At 37.9% G+C, this 21,143-nt stretch overlaps 1 protein-coding gene and 1 pseudogene across 3 annotated transcripts; both read left to right on the top strand.

The window, feature by feature from the left end:
- Window positions 1-1,970: 1,970 nt before the first annotated feature.
- LOC136259227 (cyclin-dependent kinase 8-like) overlaps window positions 1,971-21,143 on the top strand; it is a 42,216-nt pseudogene continuing 23,043 nt past the window's right edge.
- LOC136258480 (TNF receptor-associated factor 5-like) lies at window positions 5,739-11,679 on the top strand. 3 transcript variants are annotated; one of them, XM_066051791.1, is made up of 6 exons: window positions 5,739-5,763; window positions 5,819-5,936; window positions 7,409-7,489; window positions 7,541-7,798; window positions 7,844-7,959; window positions 9,295-11,679. In XM_066051791.1, exons 5-6 carry the CDS (start codon window positions 7,937-7,939, stop codon window positions 11,588-11,590), a joined length of 2,319 nt encoding a protein of 772 aa, XP_065907863.1. In that variant the 5' UTR covers window positions 5,739-5,763; window positions 5,819-5,936; window positions 7,409-7,489; window positions 7,541-7,798; window positions 7,844-7,936; the 3' UTR covers window positions 11,591-11,679. The 3 variants fall into 3 exon arrangements, with proteins under 3 accessions (XP_065907863.1, XP_065907865.1, XP_065907864.1); XM_066051793.1 differs by lacking the exon at window positions 7,844-7,959; XM_066051792.1 differs by lacking the exon at window positions 5,739-5,763 and having other exon boundaries at window positions 5,819-5,920.

The raw sequence follows: 21,143 nt of genomic DNA, 5'->3' as shown, positions 1-21,143 counted from the left end.
AATTTGAAATGGAGCGACTCTTTTTAGGGTCGGGCGCTGCGAGACTAGTAGTTTCCCGTCCTCCGCCCGCATCACGTCTAGGCACCCGCATTGCATGTCAATATTGTCATTATTTTTCCAAAACCACTTCCTGTGCTGCTTTCTGGAAACTTCTCATGGAGCCTTTTATTTTGCATTGCTAAAAAGCACAGTGAAACCTAAAAATGAACGTTTCTGGTGGTTGCTCACTTGCAAAGAAGCCATTTTCATGACCTTGAAATCCTCTCAAGATCGAGACACTCTAATAGAGCAGTCACATCTCTAATAATGAATAATGATAATAAGCCTCCCGCCCGCATCGAATAAGGAAAACACCAGGACGGGAAACTACAGTCTCATTTGGAGTGGCCTTAACATCGATACTTTAAACTAGCTTATTTAAACTATATTTAATATTGTTATTAATGTATGTTTGTCCAGGGCACAGCTGAAAAACAGCTTTAGCTGATGCTGTCTGTCCCTGCTTAAATAACTTTTAAAAAAATATATATTTTTTTTGAATTCGTTAATAACTTGTTTGTGTGCCCAACACAATCAGGTCACACATCATACTGGACTGGATTACTGGACTCACACAAAGTTACCTTAAACACGTTTTTCAACCGCTAAGGCCACTCCAAATGAATCCTCTGTTTTCCGTTCTGGACTCATACATGTGGGCTGACGGGTGGTCCATTTCCATTATAAGATTGGCAACTTTTGAAGCCAATATTTGTCTAGCACAACCATAAAAATCTGCACAAAAACATGCATGTACCTTCCTGTTTTAAGTAGCAACACTAACACAAACGTGAATTTATGCTGACTTGATAGCGCTGCTGAGATGTGAGCTGACACTGTTACAAGGTGGCTTTTACTGAACCTGCACAATATGTAAGAATAACCAGAAAATAGTGGAAGAAATACGAATATTTAGAGCTGACAGTAACCAGATATGGGCGGTGGACAGGAAACAGAATTTGTTTGGAGTGGCCTAAAAGTGATTGCATAAAATAGCACACCACACATGAAGGGTTCTCCATGTCTTGCCTTGTATATTAGAGGTACATACAACTAACTATGTTTAACGGTATGAATTCATAATAAATTGTTTGAACCCTTGTTACACTTAATGTAGGCTTTTTCCAAATACATGTAGCCTTAATACCTTCCTGTTGAAAGTGTATGCATTGGAAAGTGTTTTTTCTCTTGGTTAACTGTAACACTGCACTCGTTGCTATTTATAAGCATTATAAACCAAAGAGCTAGCAAAGCTAGAGTAAATGTGCGAACTACTGAAAGGCTATAAGTAGGGCTCTGCAATATACCTATATGTAGTCATTTCGAGGTAGTCACAGTACTTTATACTGAAGCCCAATACCAAACCGTGATACCAAAATATCGAAAATACCAAATACATTGTGGTTAATAGCAAAATACAAGGAATTAGATGTTGTGGCATCAAAATACAACTGTGTTACATGCAGGATGGGTAGCTAAGTACAAATGTTTTTTGCCTTGCCACTTACTAAATACTATTCCTATTGAAGCATCGGAGATTAAAATTTGACCTTCGTTCCAGCCCTAATATCAATGTGTGTTATTTTACAAAAGAAGCTAGGAAAATAGATAGATGCATTAGCAGTGTTAACAGCATGCAGTACTTGTATCATCATTGCTAGCAGCAGGCAAATTATTTTCAAAATGAACTACGCTAGTAATGTGCAAGTTTTATGTCTCAAGCTGAATGGTGTCGATTTCTAAAACGCTATAAAAGGCAAGAAAACAAAACAACAACAAAAAATGAGTCCAGTCCAGTAGTCCAGTCCATTGAATGGATACATTCTGATGTAATTGGTCATGATTGACCCAATATGTACTAAGGGTTTCCCAAGGGGTTTCCTGCTGATTGTAGTTATGAAAAGCAATACCATTGGACTATAAGTACCACTATGATAAGGTAATTTTCGTATACATATGGCAATTTCTTTATCTAGTAATATATGTGACTGTCTTTGGGAAAACCATCGCCCATTTAAAGTATCGAGAAACGTCGATTTTAAATATTCAGAGTGTTGTAGCTGACCAATGGTGGTAGCTATGCATACCAAATTTTCACACGTTTCACAACAATTTCTTACCTTCCTGATCATCCACTGAAGAAGTAGTCAACAGCTAAGTTTCCCGCCATTTTAGATAGTTTTTAAACTGAGGTTGTCTGTATCAGGTGAGCTCCAGAAGGGTGGGAGGTGGGGGCCCTGGAAGGCGGTCAAAATGGTGTTCAAAAGTTGAAAAAAAACCTGTTGGGATGAATTAGGCCAAGTTATGGGCCATTCAGGGCTCAGAACTGGCTAAAATGAAAGAAAATTTACAGCACAGGTCATTGTCCAGCACCACAGAGCTGTACAGCCACACACAGCAATCTCCTGGTTGGCCAGGGCTCCATCAAGACCCCATATCACTCATACAGCTCGCCACCGTACTTTAAAAAAGCAGCCCGCTTCACTCTGGTCGAATGTGGCAGTGAAACTTGATAGTGCATTCATTAAGCTTTGTGTTTGTGTGAAAAATCAAACTTCCTGTCTTGGGCGATAAGAACGGTTTTCGTAGAACCAGTCACATATTGTAAGTTTTGCATGGTAGAATGGTATATACCTAACCTACAGTACTTACAGTAGTCTCATTCTTATCTGTAGAAGTGATAATAATGACTATGTGTTGAAGTTGATAGAGGGAACTGGATATTCTCAGTCATTCTCACTGTCAGCTTGTCGAGAAGTGGCGGTATGATGTGTTGTGCTATCATGGGTGTAGTCAGTATATGTTGTGTTGTGTACTTACTGAGGGAGCTAATGTGATCCATTTAAATTGTGTGTTCCTGTCACATGCTGACCGTAAAGTCTGGCTACTGGTGGACTTGATCTGTGGGTAAGGGATCAATATGTGGGCCATCATCCACGTGACTATAAGATTAACTGGTCTGGACTATGTGTTCGTAGTATAGTGCATTTGTGTGTGCATGCGTAGTGCGTACACATATGCATGCATGCATGCATGCGTGCGTGCGTGTATGCTTGCATACACATGTGTGAGTCCTTCATACAGAGGGTCCTTAAGAGAGGTTCTGATCAGTATGTGTCATGGTGTATTATTACTGTGTTATCATGTGATCTATAGCACATCATCAATTATCACCGAACAAAAAGAGCTAGTAAGAAGCCACACCCCAGTCACTTTTCTACCAAGTTTTGGTTGGTATCCATTATCTCCATGCCAACTGGGTGCTTCACAGAGACCTGGTGAGTGTAGCTATTATATAACAACTCGATTTGATACAGAAATCTCACTGTACCTAGTAGCCCGACAGTATGAACACCTTGCTATAATGGCCAGGAAACACAATAACGATATTATGTCCTTACTAGCCATGTCATGTAGATTGTATGTACTTCATGACCTCAGCAATGAAAATAGTTCATTTATTATATAAACCCATATTTTTTGTACTCTTGTACTTAGGTATTACTATCCTGTTTTATGCATCTAATTTGTTTGATTATCCATTTGACTGGAAACCAGCTAACATTTTAGTGATGGGAGAAGAGAGCAAAAGAGGAAAATAGGTAAATGCATATCGCGATAGTAGTGTATAGTAGGGACCACAAAGGAGTAGGCGTGGCCCACGAAGTAATATCACCCAAAAAACAGCCTCAATTTCCCCTAACGACAATCAGGCAGTATTGGTTAGGTGAAACTAAGCCCAAGCAAGCTTTCAGATCGACCTGAAACGCTTTCAACAAGTTGCTACGAAATTTTAAAAATAATTTATTTAATGGACAGCGAAAAGTGTCGATTTGGCAATAGCACATGATAGCTTCCCTTTGCAACGGAATTTGTCTGTATTTGTCATAGTGGCTATTTTGATATCAGAGGTGCTTTCAAACAGTTCTTGATTCATACTGCTGTGTAATGGGTTGAACATAGCTGACAATGAAGCGTAATGGATACTTCACTTTTCAGACAATTATTGATATAACTGGGGCGCGTGGCACCATTTCTTTCTTTTGGTATGCGTGGATTGCAGAGGTGCTTTTTGGACAGTTCTTGATTCAAAATGCTGCGTAACAGGTTGAACATAGCTGACATGGATACTTTACTTTTCAGACGATAATTGGGGGGCGTGGCACCTTTTCAGATGCATTGTGTGAATGTGTGTGTGGGTTCACCAGTAATAAATATTATTTACAAAAAAAAGTTAACAAACAAGTGCACAGAAAAATTTGGAATTTTCAACTAGAGTAGGGACCATAACACGTTGATAAAAAGTACTGAAACTAGTGCACGACATTAATTTACAGTAAAACAATAAGAAGTGATGCACAGTAGGGATATAACACTTCTTATTGTTTACTGTGAATTAATATCATGCACTACTCCAGCTTGTTTCAGTACTTTTTATCAATGTGTTATGGTCCCTACTCTAGTTGAAAATTCCAAATTTTTCTGGTCACTTGTGTACGTATTTTCAATGTGTGTTATTGTGTTTGGCTGTAACCTTATAGCTGACATGGGGTTTGTCAGACTGTTTAATTCTCCTCTCAAGCCACTGGCTACTCTGGATCCTGTGGTGGTCACATTTTGGTATCGAGTACCTGAACTGTTGCTAGGAGCAATGCACTATACTAAAGCCATTGGTAGTGCATGTGTGTGTGTATCATTGTACCTTTGTAATAGCAGTAGTTGTATATGTAGTACCGTGGAATCTTGGGTAAGAGTTAGACAAAAGTGTTCAGATTAATGGATTTGTTTGGATAACTTGAAAGCCCATAATTTATATGTGCAGCCCTGTCCAATTACTGTAATAGAATGCATGCCACTATAAAGTACTCTAACTGATCAGTCAGTTTTGGTACTCGGATATTATGCAGTTTCATACTCCACAGATATATGGGCCATCGGCTGCATATTTGCAGAGCTGCATACCTCAGAACCAATATTCCACTGTCGTCAAGAAGATGTGGAGTCCAACACTCCATATCATAGGGAGCAACTGGACAGGATCTTTACTGTGATGGGGTTTCCCCAAGGTACTTCACCACAGTGATGGCATTGTTTGTACTGTATAATTCTCATACAGAGAAGGATTGTAAGGGGTTAAGATGTTACCCAAGTATAACACACTGATGAGTCAGTTTGGTAATCAGAAACACAGGTAAGTGTGTGTGCTTGCGTACATGTGTGTGTATGTGTGTGACATGTGTAAGTATGTATGGCCTGTGTTATAGGCTCAACAGCCAGCGGTACTGATTTTAATTGTTGGTATAAATACTAAGTGGGAAAGGAAAACTGCTGTCCACATTTCATGTAATGGGTGTAGCCACACCTTCACTTTTGATACAGTACATTGTCCCGCAAGCTATTATTTTTACTCCTGGGAGAATTTGCCTATGTAAGATGTCTAGCACTTAAATGGTGCACCAATGGTCTAGTGCTAATCTTGGTAGGTATGACCATCTGCATGGCAGATAATGGCAAAGCATTGGGCACACATGTACAGTGTATGTACGTATGTAGCTGCATGTGACATGTCAATGTTATGCTTTTGCAAAGTTTATTTCAATACTTTTGTACTCTGATTCTCGATTTTATACAGCATACCTTTTGCTTCCATAGCTATTCTAATTACGGTCTTACTTGGTATATGGAAAAACAAAAGTCAAATCTGAGTCTGCTGCATTCCGATTAGTAAGAATGCTTGTTAGGTTACAAACAGCATGTTTATTCTACTGTTCATGTTTAGCTACAGAAGTTCCTTACAATGGACCCCACAAAAATGCGTCACTTCCAAAGATGTTCTCCAAGGTGATTATTTTCTAAAGGAGTCTTCACACCCATCAGCTGAGTGAGTATTGAATTGAGTAAGTTCTGTTAAAACTCATAGTATTTGCATTACTGTTCCAGTAATACACCACCAGACCAATACCAATGCCCTATTCACCGATAAAAATGCCTATACCACTATCCGTCACTATATAAATTATACTAGTTTGTGCTTTTCATAACTAAATACATGCCTTCCAAAGATGAATGGGACACAAAGGAGGACACTGGTAAGTTCATCAAGAATGCATTGTACGTACTGCAGTATGCCAAAAGGCACCTGTCGGGCTGAAGTGACGTCAAACAGTAAAAAAATCAAGCCCGTAGCCTTAGCCGTTATTGAGTTAAGCTTGTCTGAAGGCATCAGTCAGTCAGTCAGTCAGTCAGTTACTTACTCAGTCAATAGAAAATTCAACTTATGCTGTGACTGTTCTATTAGAGTATCTCAATTTTTAGTAAATGTAATAAGTTACTGCTTAAGCCTGCATCTTTTATGCTAGAATTATGCCCATTGTTATTTCCAGTGTATTGTGTACCAAATATTGTCTTACTTCAGAGCAAACAAATCTTTCGCAAATTTCCTAGGTCACATATTGAGTACTGAATACATAATAGCAACAACTGATGGTGATGATCATCACAAGTGGTCAGTAATACTAATTGGTATTGGAAGAGTTCAGTAACCGATACTGATTACAGATCAATATCGATCTGGCTATCAGTATGTATCATGCAAAATGACTGTGAGGCACCTATACATACGTAGGACTATAATGGATAAAGCCTTATACGTATATCTAGTCAAAGCTAGTTATTTTGTAAGGTACAACAAGGTTTCCTGCTCGTGTAAACACAGCAACGATCATTAATATTGTTGCTATTTCCTCCACATCACTTAACCAATGATTACCAATATAACTGCATTTGACTATAAAACTACATAGAGTTATTGTTACTTGTATCAGGCAACTTGCATGTTGCAGTAAGGGCTACATGCATGTTCTGATAGCGTGCATGTAACGTGCATGTTGCATGTAGAATCCCCGACACTTGGTCGTTAGATTATATAATGCAAAAACAATAGTGAGAAAGGGTTTGGTTAGTGAAAGCTGTTGTGTGTGTATGACTGTTCGACTACATGCTGTAGGTGTTCCAAGAGCAGTCAGTAATGCTATGCATAGCAAAGTGGATATAGCAGTAACCATAGCTACCACAAATAACATGCATGTCTGCTTTTGATAACTTTGCATGTAACCTGCATGTTGACATTGATGTTGAGACATGCAACATGTTGCATGCAGGGAAAGTGTCCTGCATGTTACATGCATGCTACATGGACCATGTATGTACACTGATATGTATAACATGCATGTTTAAGAGGTCATGTAAAATGCATGCAGCATGCATGTTACATGCGCAATATTTCAAGCAGGGTTATGCCATACAAAAAAAAAAAAGCATGTGTCTAGACTGGATATAGAAAATTTTATTTTATTCTGTGTTTTTATAGTGTTTTCAATGGGGAGCCAATTCCTTACCCAAAACGTGAATGCATTGCTGATGAAGACAACAAAGATGACAAGGCAAAGAGGTACACTGCATAATGGTTAGAGATGAAGTAGTAGTTTTCATTCCCCTGTAGAAGAATGACCAGCCAAAAGAACTGTCAGGGAAGAGGGTGAAGCTCAGTACTAGTAATAACACTGCAGCTCATCAAGCAATGCATCAAACATTATAGCAATAATTTGTACATAATAAAATAATGCAAGTGGTCACGTGGCTTATGTGTGCGCTTTAATAAGAATAATATGTTTGTGGAGTGCCAAATTTTGGAGAATTGAACCAGGGAAACAAGACTGAAGTGATCGTTGGAGTGAGAGATTTATCACCTGAGTTGCAGGTAAAGCTAATGAGATGTTTCGCGTCTCGTAGCATGTAATGACAGGTGTGCGGTTGGCATGCTTTTACAAACTAGTGGATGGATTTCTCGACACTACCGCAGTAATTGACTGGCACTGAATACTGCCTAAAGCGTACCATGCGAAGTGCACTTTTTGATAAGTGGGTGTGGCTCATTTCAAAATCGGAAAGATCATGTTTAAGTAACTACACCATTAAACCATACCTGTTGAAAAGTTGTTACTCGAATTCTGTCTTGGACCCGATTTTCAGTGGATTTCAACAAAATAGAGAAAAGATCACGTGACGCGTGAAAATTTGCATTCGTGATCATTATCATACGTACAGTACAGTACGGTAGTACTGTATAGCAAGAGTTCATAATGTATATATACTGAAGAGAGTATCCTACTTTCACATACCCTTGTAGAAGGGCGTATCGTGAAGTTATGACGTAACAACAAGATATTGTGGTTTGGGATGTACGCGCAGCCGTAAAAGTGCAAGAATCGTTAGCACCGTTTCATACTCGTGACGCTCAAGATAGCCGTATTCGCGAATGGCCTAGCAAGAAACGCCTACGAAAGCGGTCTTAACCCATGAAGGAACGATTGTAGTTCAGTGAGAAACGCTATACTTCACTTTTTTAGATGATAATTGATATAAGCATTTCTTTTGATGCGGTATGCACTCATAATAATTATTAGCTACTTACAAAAAAGTTGACAAGCAAATGCACAAAAAATTTTTGGAATTTTCAACTGGAGTAGGGGCCATAGCACATCAATAAAATATACTGAAACAAGCTGGAGTAAAACACAATAGGAAGTGTTATAAAAAGTACTGAAACAAGCTGGAGTAGTGCATGATATTAAATCACAGTAAAACAATAAGAAGTGTTATATCCCTACAGTGCATTTCCGTTATGGTACCTTGAGCACAGTAGGGATATAGCACTTCTTATTATTTTACTGTGATTTAATGTCATGCACTACTTCAGCTTGTTTCAGTACTTTTTATTGATGTCCTATGGCCCTTATTCTAGTTGAAAATTCCAATTTTTGTGTACTTGTTTTTAAATAGATTATTCATTTGTTGTTGTTTTTTGTTATAACATACAGCTATACAAGTGTGAATGTTATAACAGGGTGACTGCTGTATTAGAGTATCTCGAGTCAACCTTTACCTACTTTGTGGTGTGAAGTGGTGGCCGTGCACTGCTTTATTCTCTATCCTTGTGACTGTGGTCAAACAGGCATGCAGGCATACCAAAAATTGGTTTCTGTATTATTTTTATACCGTAAGTGTTTTGATTGATGCTAGACTCTCCTCTTGTAGAGATGATCATTGCATATGATATTTCTATGTTGTTTATTGATGGCAGCATTTTGTCAGACACCATTCACTTTAGGGGGATAGGGAAGGAGGTACCCTATAATAGTACTACTGTTTGATATGTATGTAGTTTTAATAAGTTGCTTTTTATGTTATCTTTAGAATGGAAAAGCAAACAGAAGTTTCAACTGGAGGTTATGACTATCAGTTTGTGGAGACTCCACCAGACATGTTGATATGTAAAATTTGTCACTTCCCCAGTAGAGAGCCATGTCTCAGTGGATGTTGTGGTCATACCTTTTGCCAGTCATGTATTGATTATGCAAAGAATGTTGCAGCCTTCTACCCATGGCTTTGTCCAGTGTGTCGTCACAAAGATTTTAGCTTGTTTCCCAATAAACAAAATGAGCGAATCATCAAAAGTCTTCATGTGTTCTGTTCTAACAAAGAAAGAGGATGTGAATGGCAAGGAGAGATTAATAATATCAGTGACCATCTTAAAAACAGTGTTGGCTGCCTGTTTGAAGAAGTTGCCTGTTCCAACAATTGTGAAAATTTTATGCAACGGAAATTCTTGAATGGTCATTTGGTAAATGAATGTCCACGTCGCAAGGTTGACTGTCAGTACTGCAATATTACAGATGAGCTTCGATATATTGAGGGAAGTCACATGGAGAAGTGTCCGAAGTATCCTCTATCCTGTCCTAATGGTTGCGGAATATCTGACATACCTCGTGAAGGTATGGGTGATCACAGGAGAGAATGTTCTCTTGAAGAAGTAGATTGTCCTAATGAATGTGGAGTTTCCTTCCAGCAAAAGTACCTGCAAAATCATACCAAAAATGAATGTCTACGTCGCAAGGTCAACTGTCAGTACTGCCATATTACAGATGAGCTTCGATATATTGAGGGAAGCCATATGGAGAAGTGTCTAAAGTTTCCGCTACCCTGTCCTAATGATTGTGAAATATCTGATGTACCTCGTGAAGGTATGGATGATCACAGGGAAGTGTGTCCTCTTGAAGAAGTAGATTGTCCTAATGAATGTGGAGTTTCCTTCCAGCGAAAATGCCTGCAAAATCATACTGAAAATGAATGTCCATGTCGTAAAGTTGACTGTAAGTACTGTCATATCTTAGATGAGCTTCAATATATTGAGGGAAGCCACATGAAGAATTGTCCAAAGTATCCTCTACCCTGTCCTAATGACTGTGGAATATCTGATATACCTCGTGAAGGTATGGATGATCACAGGGAAATGTGTCCTCTTGAAGAGGTAGAATGTTCTAATCAGTGTAGAGTTTTTATTCAACGACGGTACTTGCAAAGCCACATTGAGAATGAGTGTCCATGTCGTGAAATCAATTGTCAGCATTGCCAAACTTTAGGAGAACAACAGTTTATTGAAGGAGAGCATGTAGAGCTGTGTCCCAAATATCCATTAGCTTGTCCTAACAGGTGTGAGACTAAGAACATCCTTCGTGAAGACATGCTGACCCACAAAAAGGAGTGCCCTCTTGAAATAGTCCAGTGTAAATACTGCAGTGTTGGGTGCAATGCCATGATGGCTCGTAAGGATCTTGGAAAGCATAACCAAGAGAAAATGGAAGAACATTTATCTTTCACCACATCTGAGCTTGTCAACACCAGAGATAAATTAGCAGCCACCAAGCAGTGTTTATTATCCACTGAACAGCAACTAGCATTCACTGCAAAACGGTTAGGTGATAATGAACAGCAGTTAGAATCTGCTGAAGAACGATTAAATGATTATGAACAGCAATTAGCATTCACTAAAAAGCGATTGAATGATAATGCACGGCGATTATCTGTGAATGAACGCCAATTAGATGTAGCCAAACAGCAGTTAGCTTCCAGAACAGATGAGGCCATGGTAAAATTGCAAAGAAAGATTGAAGAAATCGAGCATCATTCACAGTTGAAACTGGAGATGAACCTACAGCAAACAATGGAGCAAATGCAATGGGCTTTACATTTAAATAGCAGGGTAAGTAACGATGATGATCAAATTTTTCCTGCAATTATAAAACTTTCTGAGTTTGAAAGGAAGAAAGATGACGAGATGTACTGGTACAGTGACACATTTTACACCCATGTGGACGGTTATAACTTGAAACTGAAAGTATTCCCTAATGGTCATGATGTTGGTGAATATGCTTACCTGTCTGTCTATTTATACATGGAGGAAGGTGACGATGATGATGTCTTGAGGTGGCCAATGAAGAAAACGCTTAAAGTAAAGTTGCTTAATCAGATCAGTGATACTCAACATCATTCAGAAACGCACAGTATTACTGCCAAACGAAGTAGGACACGTGATGATAGGTGGATATGGTATGCACATAATTTTATCTCACATAATGACCTCTACTATCCTCCTGCTGGCTGCAAATTTCTTGTTAATGACAGCCTCTTTTTTGAAGTGTCCGGATATTGACGTAGACTTTGTTACGTTTATGCACTTTTTTGTTGTTGATTGTATTAATTATGTTGTTAATTTGCAAAATACAACAGTGATATCACTGATATGTGTAATCCTTCTTTTGTCCAGTACATATATTGATACATCCGGCCTCTTATCAATATCATCATGTTTAATTCATCTTATCAGTGAAGTAGCTGTTGTAAGGCTTGCTATAAAGGAGGTGTTATAAGCTTATGAAGGAGGGATCATAACTTCATAAGGTAATGCTAAATAACATAGCTAGGTGTAATAACATCGTGGTAACAGAGGTATTAGCTATAGCTACAAACGGATTCATATGCACTAACTAGCTGTGCTACAACAAAAACTAAACAAACTAGTATTTTTAAAAGTAATTAGCTATAGGGATCTATGCAATAAAAAGTAGTGAAACAAGAGATGAATGATGAGCATAGCTCGGTGGAAAAGTCCCTGCATTGAGCAAAATTACATTGCATAGATCTCTACATTTTTAATATAAAATTAACAATTTTTTTTAATATACTAGTTTTTATTATTACTTAGTCACCACAAAAAGTAATAATATTACATAATTCATTACCGAAATCAGGTGGAGTATATGCCTGCTGCTTTCTTCGGGTGGAGAAATATTACCTAGCTAGCTGAACTACTCATGACTGTCACTTACAGTATAATCCCTTGATCAATGTAGTGCACTTAGAAAGCAGTATGATTTAGTTTAGATATAGCTAGTACATAAACCACTCTACATCAAAATTTTCATTTTGAAAAGTATGAAAATAATAAATTATAGCTTAGCTTTGGGGGGGAGGGTTGCAGCCCAGACCCCTTGCTCCATATACCTATTACCATAGTGCTCCCCTTCCCACAAACCCTGAATCCGCCCCTGTAATGCTGCCCCAAAAGATTTTTAAAATCTATATCACTGGACAGACAGGCAGGGTCTGATATGTCCAGGGGACTATCCCAAAACAATACAATCATGATACATATAATAGGATGTCAACAGCATTATTTGCTAGTTAATTAAGAATTAATTGGTGCAAGCAGCTTGGATCTGAATCGGAGACAGGGGTATGATTTCTTATCAATGCTATTAGAGGAATCCGCTGCTGTATCAGTGTACCAAAGTTGAAGTGTGGAATTATATATGTTACATGGGCTCAGTGCGAGGATGACGAGACACTATGTTTCTATTATATATAATAAGATTAGTTTTACCACTTGATCTTCTTTTGAGTTCTGCGACAACCTTCCTTTTCCAGCTTAGTCATATCAGTTGCAATGTGCACTTGCTTAAATTCATTATTTGAATGTAAACGAGGAGCAGCTGACAGAATACTATGCTTATTAGTCTCAGAATCAAATCTGACCAATAAGGAGTGGTGTCTATTTTGTATTTTTCGACCGAGGCAGAATGACATCTCAGTACTGATGCCATTATCACTAACTACCTTACATACTTAAATAAATTTGGCTTTATCTGCAGCTCAGTTACATTCCTTTGGAAGGTTGTAGTTGTCAGTTCAGATGAAGCTGTCTGTATTTGGTCCTGAAGAGTAGTGTTCTGAGTACACAGATCCTTGACCTTTGTTGCGAGGTTAGAGGTAGCTAATCGTCTGGAGAGTTGTTAACTCAGCTTTCAGGCCTTGAAGTACAGAGGTTTGCATCTCACTGATAGATTTCTCAATAGCTGAAATCCTTAATCCACAAGTAAAAATCCTTCATAGGACTGTATGGAAAGCTAAAGGGAGTGCTTGAAGACAAGGGGTACAGAAAATATACAATGTTACTGAACATTGTATGTATTGTTGTTATGTCTAAATTTCCTCTGGCTTGTCCCAACAAGTGTGAGGCTGAGAACATCCTTCGTGAAGACATGGAAACTCACAAGAAGAAGCGTCCTCTTGAAATCATTCAGTGTGGGTACCACAATGTGAGGTGTAAGACTAAGATGGTTCGCAAGGATCTGCAAATACACAACCAAGAGAAAATGGAAGAACATTTGTCTTTTATCATGTCTGAGCTTGTTAGCACCCGAGATAAATTGGCAGCCACTGAACAGCAGCTAGTTACAAACAGTAAGGAAGCCTCAGCTGCTCAAACTCAACTGCTGGAAGAATTCAATTCATTTAAAATTCAGTCTCAGTTTAAGTTTAACAGACTAGAAAGTCAGCTTCAAGATGCAAAAGAGGACATGAAATGGATTTTTAATATAGAAAACAGAGCAAATTGCTATAGAAACCAAATGTTTCCAGTGGTTATTAAAGTGTCAGAATTTGAAAGAAAAAAGCACAATAAAGATGACTGGTTTAGTCACTTCTTCTTCACACATGAAAAAGGATATAAAATGAAACTAAATGTGGTACCTGCTGGTTGGAATTGGTGTGAAGGCTCTCATGTATCAGTTTCCCTGTACTTGATGAAGGGACCAAATGATCATCACTTGCAATGGCCAATGCAAAAAAAGGATTCAAGTGAGGTTATTGAATCAGCAAAGTGACAGTTACCTTCATTCACATGACCTTGTCATTAATGCCAAACGAATTATGGATGAAGGTTCAAATAATGTATGGAATTGTCCCGATTTCATTTGTGATGAAGACCTTGAATCCACTGCAATCCGTCAGTCCCTTTTTAATGACAGCATCTATTTTGAGGTGAATGCGATTTGAGGCCAGTCTGAGCTACAGTGATAATATGCATTAGTAAATATAGCTAGTATGAAGTTCTATACCTCTGTGGTGCATATGTACATTTTAGTATAGTTTTATAATGTGTCAGTATTTTATGTTTGTAGACATCTAATTGTTAGCATGTACAGTATTTTTTATATTTAGCATAAAACTCCACTGGAAGTATGTAATTAGAACAGGGAATATGGCTATAGTTGGTATAAGTTTTAGATGTGTATGCATACTGCATGTATGTCAGTTTTCATCTACATGAATATTAATTTTTTTAAATTTATAATGTGCTTATGCTATGCCAATGCTTATCAGTGTATACATCATGAAGTTTTCAATATTGTCATGTCTCTGAGGATATACATACAGGTTATACCAATAGCTAAATGGTTTTACAGGAACAACATTTCCAAAAACTCTGAATCCTTGCATGGTTTTTTAATTAATAACTATATTTGTATAATTAAAGTGCAAATTATGAAACAAATGTGTGAGTCCTAGGACAGCAAGCGTCTGAATATTTGACCAACGTTGACATGGTTGGACATGGGCATGGCAAGAGAAAACAGAATTAAATGTTGGTAGCTATATGCAGTAGTAAAACAGAATGGAGCTAGCTGCTACTGCTAGCTATTAATTCTATATGCCAAACAATTAAAGACATGATTCAATAGTTTCATACAGCAAATTATTCTGAGGCTGCATGTGGTGAGATGGCCAAAGCCTTGAGCTCGATATCTGCTTCAGTTCTCATAACACCTATAACTCTAAAGATATGGACAATTGACCCTCACTTTCAAAAAGGGTGGTTCTACTCTGGAACATTATTCACCTAGTAGTAATAGGCTACCATATTACTCAGTGTGTATTATTATGGTTGTTATACACATACTTACACAAAGGTATGCATGCAAAAATTTGTATTGTATTAGTGCATGTGTAAAGCACAAGAAAAAGTTACATTCAGTTTTGCACAATATATACAGGGGTGGCTCCAGGGGGGTTTCTGAGGTTTCTGGAAACTGATCATGTTTAGATCGAGATACTCTAATAGAGCAGTCAATCACTCTAATAAAGCAGTCATAGTATTCAGAGCAGCTGTGTAGCAAGTTATGTAGCTATAAAATTAATATATAGTTAGGCCTAATCGAGGGCAGTTACCTTTTTTTTGGTCTTCACCAAAAACCTAGCTATGCTTTTGATCAGAAACCAGTTACCAAAAATCCTGGAGCTGCCTATGATATAGATAGAATGATTAGCTACAAACTATATTATAGTTAAATAAATTATATGAAGAAGGAGTGTAAATGACAGCCAATTCTTGCTAAAGATCTTATCCTCTTGTGGTATGGAATCATTGTTGGGTATCTGGTTGACAAGGTTACAAGTTTCATGTAGCCTCTTCTTTGTGAGGTTTAACAATTCCATGTAGGTAGTTTACAGTTTATCATAACCAATTCAAGGTTACCACTTACATAACTAAATTTAAAAAAATTATAACATGGGAATAGAGATTGCTGATAAAAGTAAAAAAACGAAGAGTCAAACAAGCCAGCATGTTAAACATACAGAGATCTCATTATTTGGACTCAATGTATATGGTAGAGACTAAGAAAAAAACAGCAGTTTCTCCATAAATTAAGTAGCTACTGAAAATGCTTCTGTATAAATGTTTATTTGAGTCCAAATGGAGATCTCTGTGTGTTTAACATGCTGATTTGTTTGACTCTTGTTTCTTTACTTTTTCATTCCCATGTTAATTATATTTACACTAGTTTGTTTACCTTTTAAAGGCAATAGATCTAGTTTGGGGAGACGAGTCTGATAGTCAGTGTCATAGTCTTTAATGATGAATTTAGTTGCTTTACGCTGAATCTTTTCTAGGGTGATAGTGTCCTTGGTCAAGTATGGATTCCACAGCTGAGAGCAGTAAGTTAAGTGGGATCTAAGAGTTATATATAGAATTTTTTTAGCTTTGACAGAGTGACAGCTACTAAAAGCACACCTTAGCAGGCCTAGGTATTTATAAGCCTTGAAAGTTATATGTTTGTAATGACTTCCAGGAGAGGTCAGAGATTTGTATACCCAAGTCACGATAACTGCAGCTATGGAAGTGTTTGCCATCAACTGAGTAGGAGGTTGGTATCTTGTTATTAAAACTCACTTGTTGATGCTGAAAAGTAAGTCAGAGTCAATATTCCAGCTAATCTAGATCCTGTTGTAAATCAGGGGGTGAAGGATTATTTTAAAAAGCTTGGTATCATCAGCAAACAAAAAGAGATCAGAGAATTGTGTTACTATAATAGTGATAGATCATTTATATAGAAGATGCTGCCCTAGGGCACACCAGACAACACTGGTGATGGATCAGAGATAGCACTGCAGACTTTAACACACTGAGAGTGATTAGAGATGGTTGTTAAACCAATTCCAAAGATTTCCTGTTATATTCCATAATTTGGTTGATGTCATAGATCTCTGTGTTGCTGTATATATTACCTAGCTGAACTACTCATGACTGTCACATATCCCTATGCAACTCTTGATCAATGTATCTATCTGGACATGTTGTTGTACCTCAGGGGTCAATTTTAGGCCCATTATTGTTTAGCATTTACATGAATGACTTGCTGAATGTTATATTTACAGAACTGTGAACTAAATTTGTTTGCTGATGATATGGAGATGCACTGTAGCTCTATCTTGTGTGGAACATGACCTACAAGAAGATCTTAATCTTGTGTATTCTTGGCTTTGTGTAAACCTCTTGAACCTTAGTATCAAGAAATCCATGCAATGTAATGTTGGTTGGCTCACATCAAAAACTTCAAAATCATGACTTAATATATAAAGATAGGCCACTATCTCCTGTGTCTCGTTTAAGTACCTTGGGCTCTATATTGATGAGAATTTAACTTGGCATGAACACACTACAAGTGTACTGCAGAGAGCTTTATCCAGAATACATTGCCTTTTTCGTTTGAATCTCATACCTAATGACCTTCTTGGTATTATAGGCTATAATTCCACCTGCCTTACTATACAGCAAAAGTGTTTTAAATGATCATGATTGTCCCCTGTCTCTTAAAGTCACCAGAGATAAGGTGCTGCATATTCTAGCTAGCTACAAAACTCATTGAAATTTTTGCTAATCTTTCAGCAGTATATGCAGAACTACAGAACTTTCAAGCTATACTAATTCCAATATCTATACTAACAATATTCTATCACCCAGATTCACTACTGTGAAAATATGATGTTAGAACTGACTTGCCCTCTGGACTTTGTACATTGTAGCTATACAATCAGCCCCAGTTTCTGGAAACAATCCAAAGTAGTGTGCCTTCAATTATTGGAAAGATTTGAAAGTTGCTGTTAAGTTACTTTGAGACAATTGACATGACAGTGCTTGGCCACTACCAACCAGTCTCTGTGAACAATCTGCTGAATTAACAGCATCTTCACTTTGTTTGTCAAGAAGATGTTGAATGATGCTGCCTGTGTAGCTACAATAGATTTCATCTTCTGAAAGAATTTTCTTAGCTCAATCATGCAAACCATACTTATTATAATAACTGTATTAATATACTGATGTAGCTTAATTTTATTTTTGCAACCACACCATGCCCACACAGGTCCTTTACATTGTGGTCCTGTTGTTTGGTCACATGCATGTGTCCAAAGATTTACCTGTCATTTAATTTTTTTGCTTTGTACACATTCGGCATCATTAATTTATATGAATGATGGCATCATTATATGTGCTGTGGGAGTGACTGTGGAGAACTGTATTCACAGGTTCTCACAGGTCCTTAGTAGGATAGCTAGCACTTAATAATAAAAAACAAATATTTTCTTTTGAAATGTTTTATTCCCCCTTCTATTGACTTTATTGACTGTAATGCTAACCTTTAAAAACTTGGAGTGGTGACTTAAGACAATGACACCTACAAATGATGTAAAAATTAGGTTGCTAGGGGCAACGGTAGATTTTTTCATGTCAGTAAACCAGATGCGCGCCCACAGAGGGCGCGCGCCTGGTTTTAAAAAGTCCTCTTAGAACTGAAACGTCCCAGACCCTTTGCTCCATATACCTATTACCATGGTACACCCTAGTCTGGCGCTGCCGACCCTTTTACGTCACTCGCTTTTTGATTAGTTGGGCGGCGCTCGCTGTAAAAGGGTCTGGTCACAACCGCATACTAAACTTGTGTACGCCACCAATCAAATCGCAGCATTTGTAATTAAACTAAACATCCAGCGCGTAAAGAGTAGAACCATGGATACTATTTCCCGGAGGGTATCGTATCTACGGTAACTATGCATGGTCTTACTTGGAAGAGGACGGAGTACGTTGTTATCAATTGTATAAAGGGTCAAAGAAACCAAGCTTCCAACTACAGGCCAATTAGTTTGACATCTTTAGTTGTTAAGATCCTGGAATCTATTATACGTTCTGAATTGGTAACCTTTCTTGATGGGCAAGGCATACTTAATGGTGAGCAACATGGTTTTGTTAACAGGAAGTCCTGTTTTACTAACTTATTATCAACTTTTGAGGAGTGGACTTCTGCTTTGGATCAAGGATTTGGCATTGATGTCATATTTCTAGACTACAGTAAGGCATTTGATTCTGTACCTCATCATAGATTGATCTCTAAGTTGGAAGCATTTGGTGTTCGTGGTAATTTGTCTTTGTGGCTATCAAACTTTCTTTCCAACCGCTTCCAGAGAGTTGTGTTGAATGGTCACTTGTCGTCTTGGGCTCAGGTGGTGAGTGGAGTCCCCCAGGGGTATGTTTTAGGGCCCTTGTTGTTTATATTATATGTTAATGACATCCCAGACCTTATCGAAAGTAATATAAGAATGTTTGCTGATGACACAAAAATCTATTCTGTTATTCAGAGCTTTGATGATCACCTTAGGCTGCAAAGTGATGTTGACCGATTGTTGCAGTGGTCTCACACATGGTTGCTTCGGTTCAATATAGCTAAATGTAAGCTGATGTGGATTGGTAACTCTGCTCCGTTCACCTACTCTATGCTGGACAGTTCCACCAACTTACCCTTTGAAATCATGGAAGTGCAAGAAGAAAAAGATCTTGGTATTTGGTGCACTGAAGCCTTGGAACCATCTGTAGCTATAAAGTCTTTGAGCAGGCTGTAGGACCAGGTGCCCTACAGACCTTCAGCACTTGTGCTGTAAAGCATTAATAAAATAATAAAAAAAATCTCTACAGTGTCGTAAGGCTGCAGCAAAAGCTATGCAAGTTCTTGGTTTGCTAAGAAGGTCCTTCAAACTTTTTTCTGTTGACTTGTTGACTTTTTTGTACAAAACGTATGTCAGACCTCACTTGGAGTATTGCATCCAGGTCTGGAGCCCTTACTTGGCGAAAGATATTGATCTCCTAGAGAAAGTACAGAGACGTGCCACCAAGTTATTACCTAGTTTATTTGATTTACCATACGAAACTCGTCTAGAGAGACTTGGTTTATATTCACTGTATTGTAGACGTCAAAGCGGGGAGATCTAATTGAGACCTACAAGATATTGAATGGTTACTATGACATCAACCCTACCTCATTTTTTCACTTTGAGTATACGGATACCACCAGAGGTCACCACCGTAAACTCTTTAAATTTCGATCTCGGCTGCTAGTGAGGCATAATTTTTTCACCAACAGAGTAGTTAATTTGTGGAATTCTCTTCCAGCAGATGTTATTTCTGCACCAACCGTGGCACTATTTAAGAAGAATCTCGATGATTTATGGAGAACAAGATATGGGCACTCTCAAAGGCCTGCGGCCTAGCTTGACAGTCTTGTACTGTCAAGCAATTTTTGTCCATTAATAATAATAAGGTAAGTGCACCTAATTCCGGACAGTTCCTAACTCCGGACACTTATTATTATTATTATATTATATTTATTACTGTGCAGCAATCAAAAGATTATAACGCACAGGTGTGATCATAAAAGTTACTTAAGTTATTACAAAACTCATTAGGGGTAGAGGAATTAATTACATCAGCAGGGAGTTGGTTCCATAATTTGATGGTTGATGGGAAAAAGGAAAATTTGTATGCATCAATTAGAGTCATTGGTTGGTGATAGTAGCCACTCCTTAAACTTGAAAGTTTAGGGGTAAGATCATCTGTAGGCACAATCAAATATCCGTTAATTATTTTGTAAAAAGTACTTAATTTAGCTTGGGTTCTTCTTGCCTGTAACAATGGTAGATTAAGAGAAGACAACATGTTAGTAACACTTGAATATCTTGACTTCCAATGTTTGGTGTAATATCTCCAAAACTATCGACAGCATTTGCTTGAAATTTTAGGTGATCAATGCTTCGTATACAATGATACTGTGATCCTAAAATCAGCTTAAAAGTCCTGCTAGTTTTTCTAAACGAGGTGATTATTTATTGCAGTGTGTGGCAAAATTATCAAAAATTCTTCGATAATCGCTGCATATTCCCAAACTTAAAGAGCTATCTGGCTGATTTTAATACAGTGCAGAGGGACAACTATGACTTACCACTGTACCGAGTTTCGTTTGCACACAATCAACCAAACACTTGCTATGGCCGATTTTGTAAGAGCCAGTCTCATTGAAGCTGCATAAATATTTGCGAAAATACAGCAAGATTTGAAATACCCATAACTCGGAAACGAAAGGTACTATGACTCTCAAAATCAAGTATGAGGTGGGTAATAGATGCAAGTTTAATGTGGCGGTGTTTACAATTCGAAATCAGCTTCGGAAGTGCTGTATTAGGCCTGATAAAAAGTGTCCGGAGTTAGGAGCATGTAAGAAATTTACACATAGTTGAATTTTGGAGCGCAGCTCCTCGAC

This window comes from Dysidea avara, chromosome 6 (genome assembly GCF_963678975.1).
Source record: "Dysidea avara chromosome 6, odDysAvar1.4, whole genome shotgun sequence".
Taxonomy (NCBI): domain Eukaryota; kingdom Metazoa; phylum Porifera; class Demospongiae; order Dictyoceratida; family Dysideidae; genus Dysidea; species Dysidea avara.
This window is presented reverse-complemented; position numbering and strand designations above follow the sequence as displayed.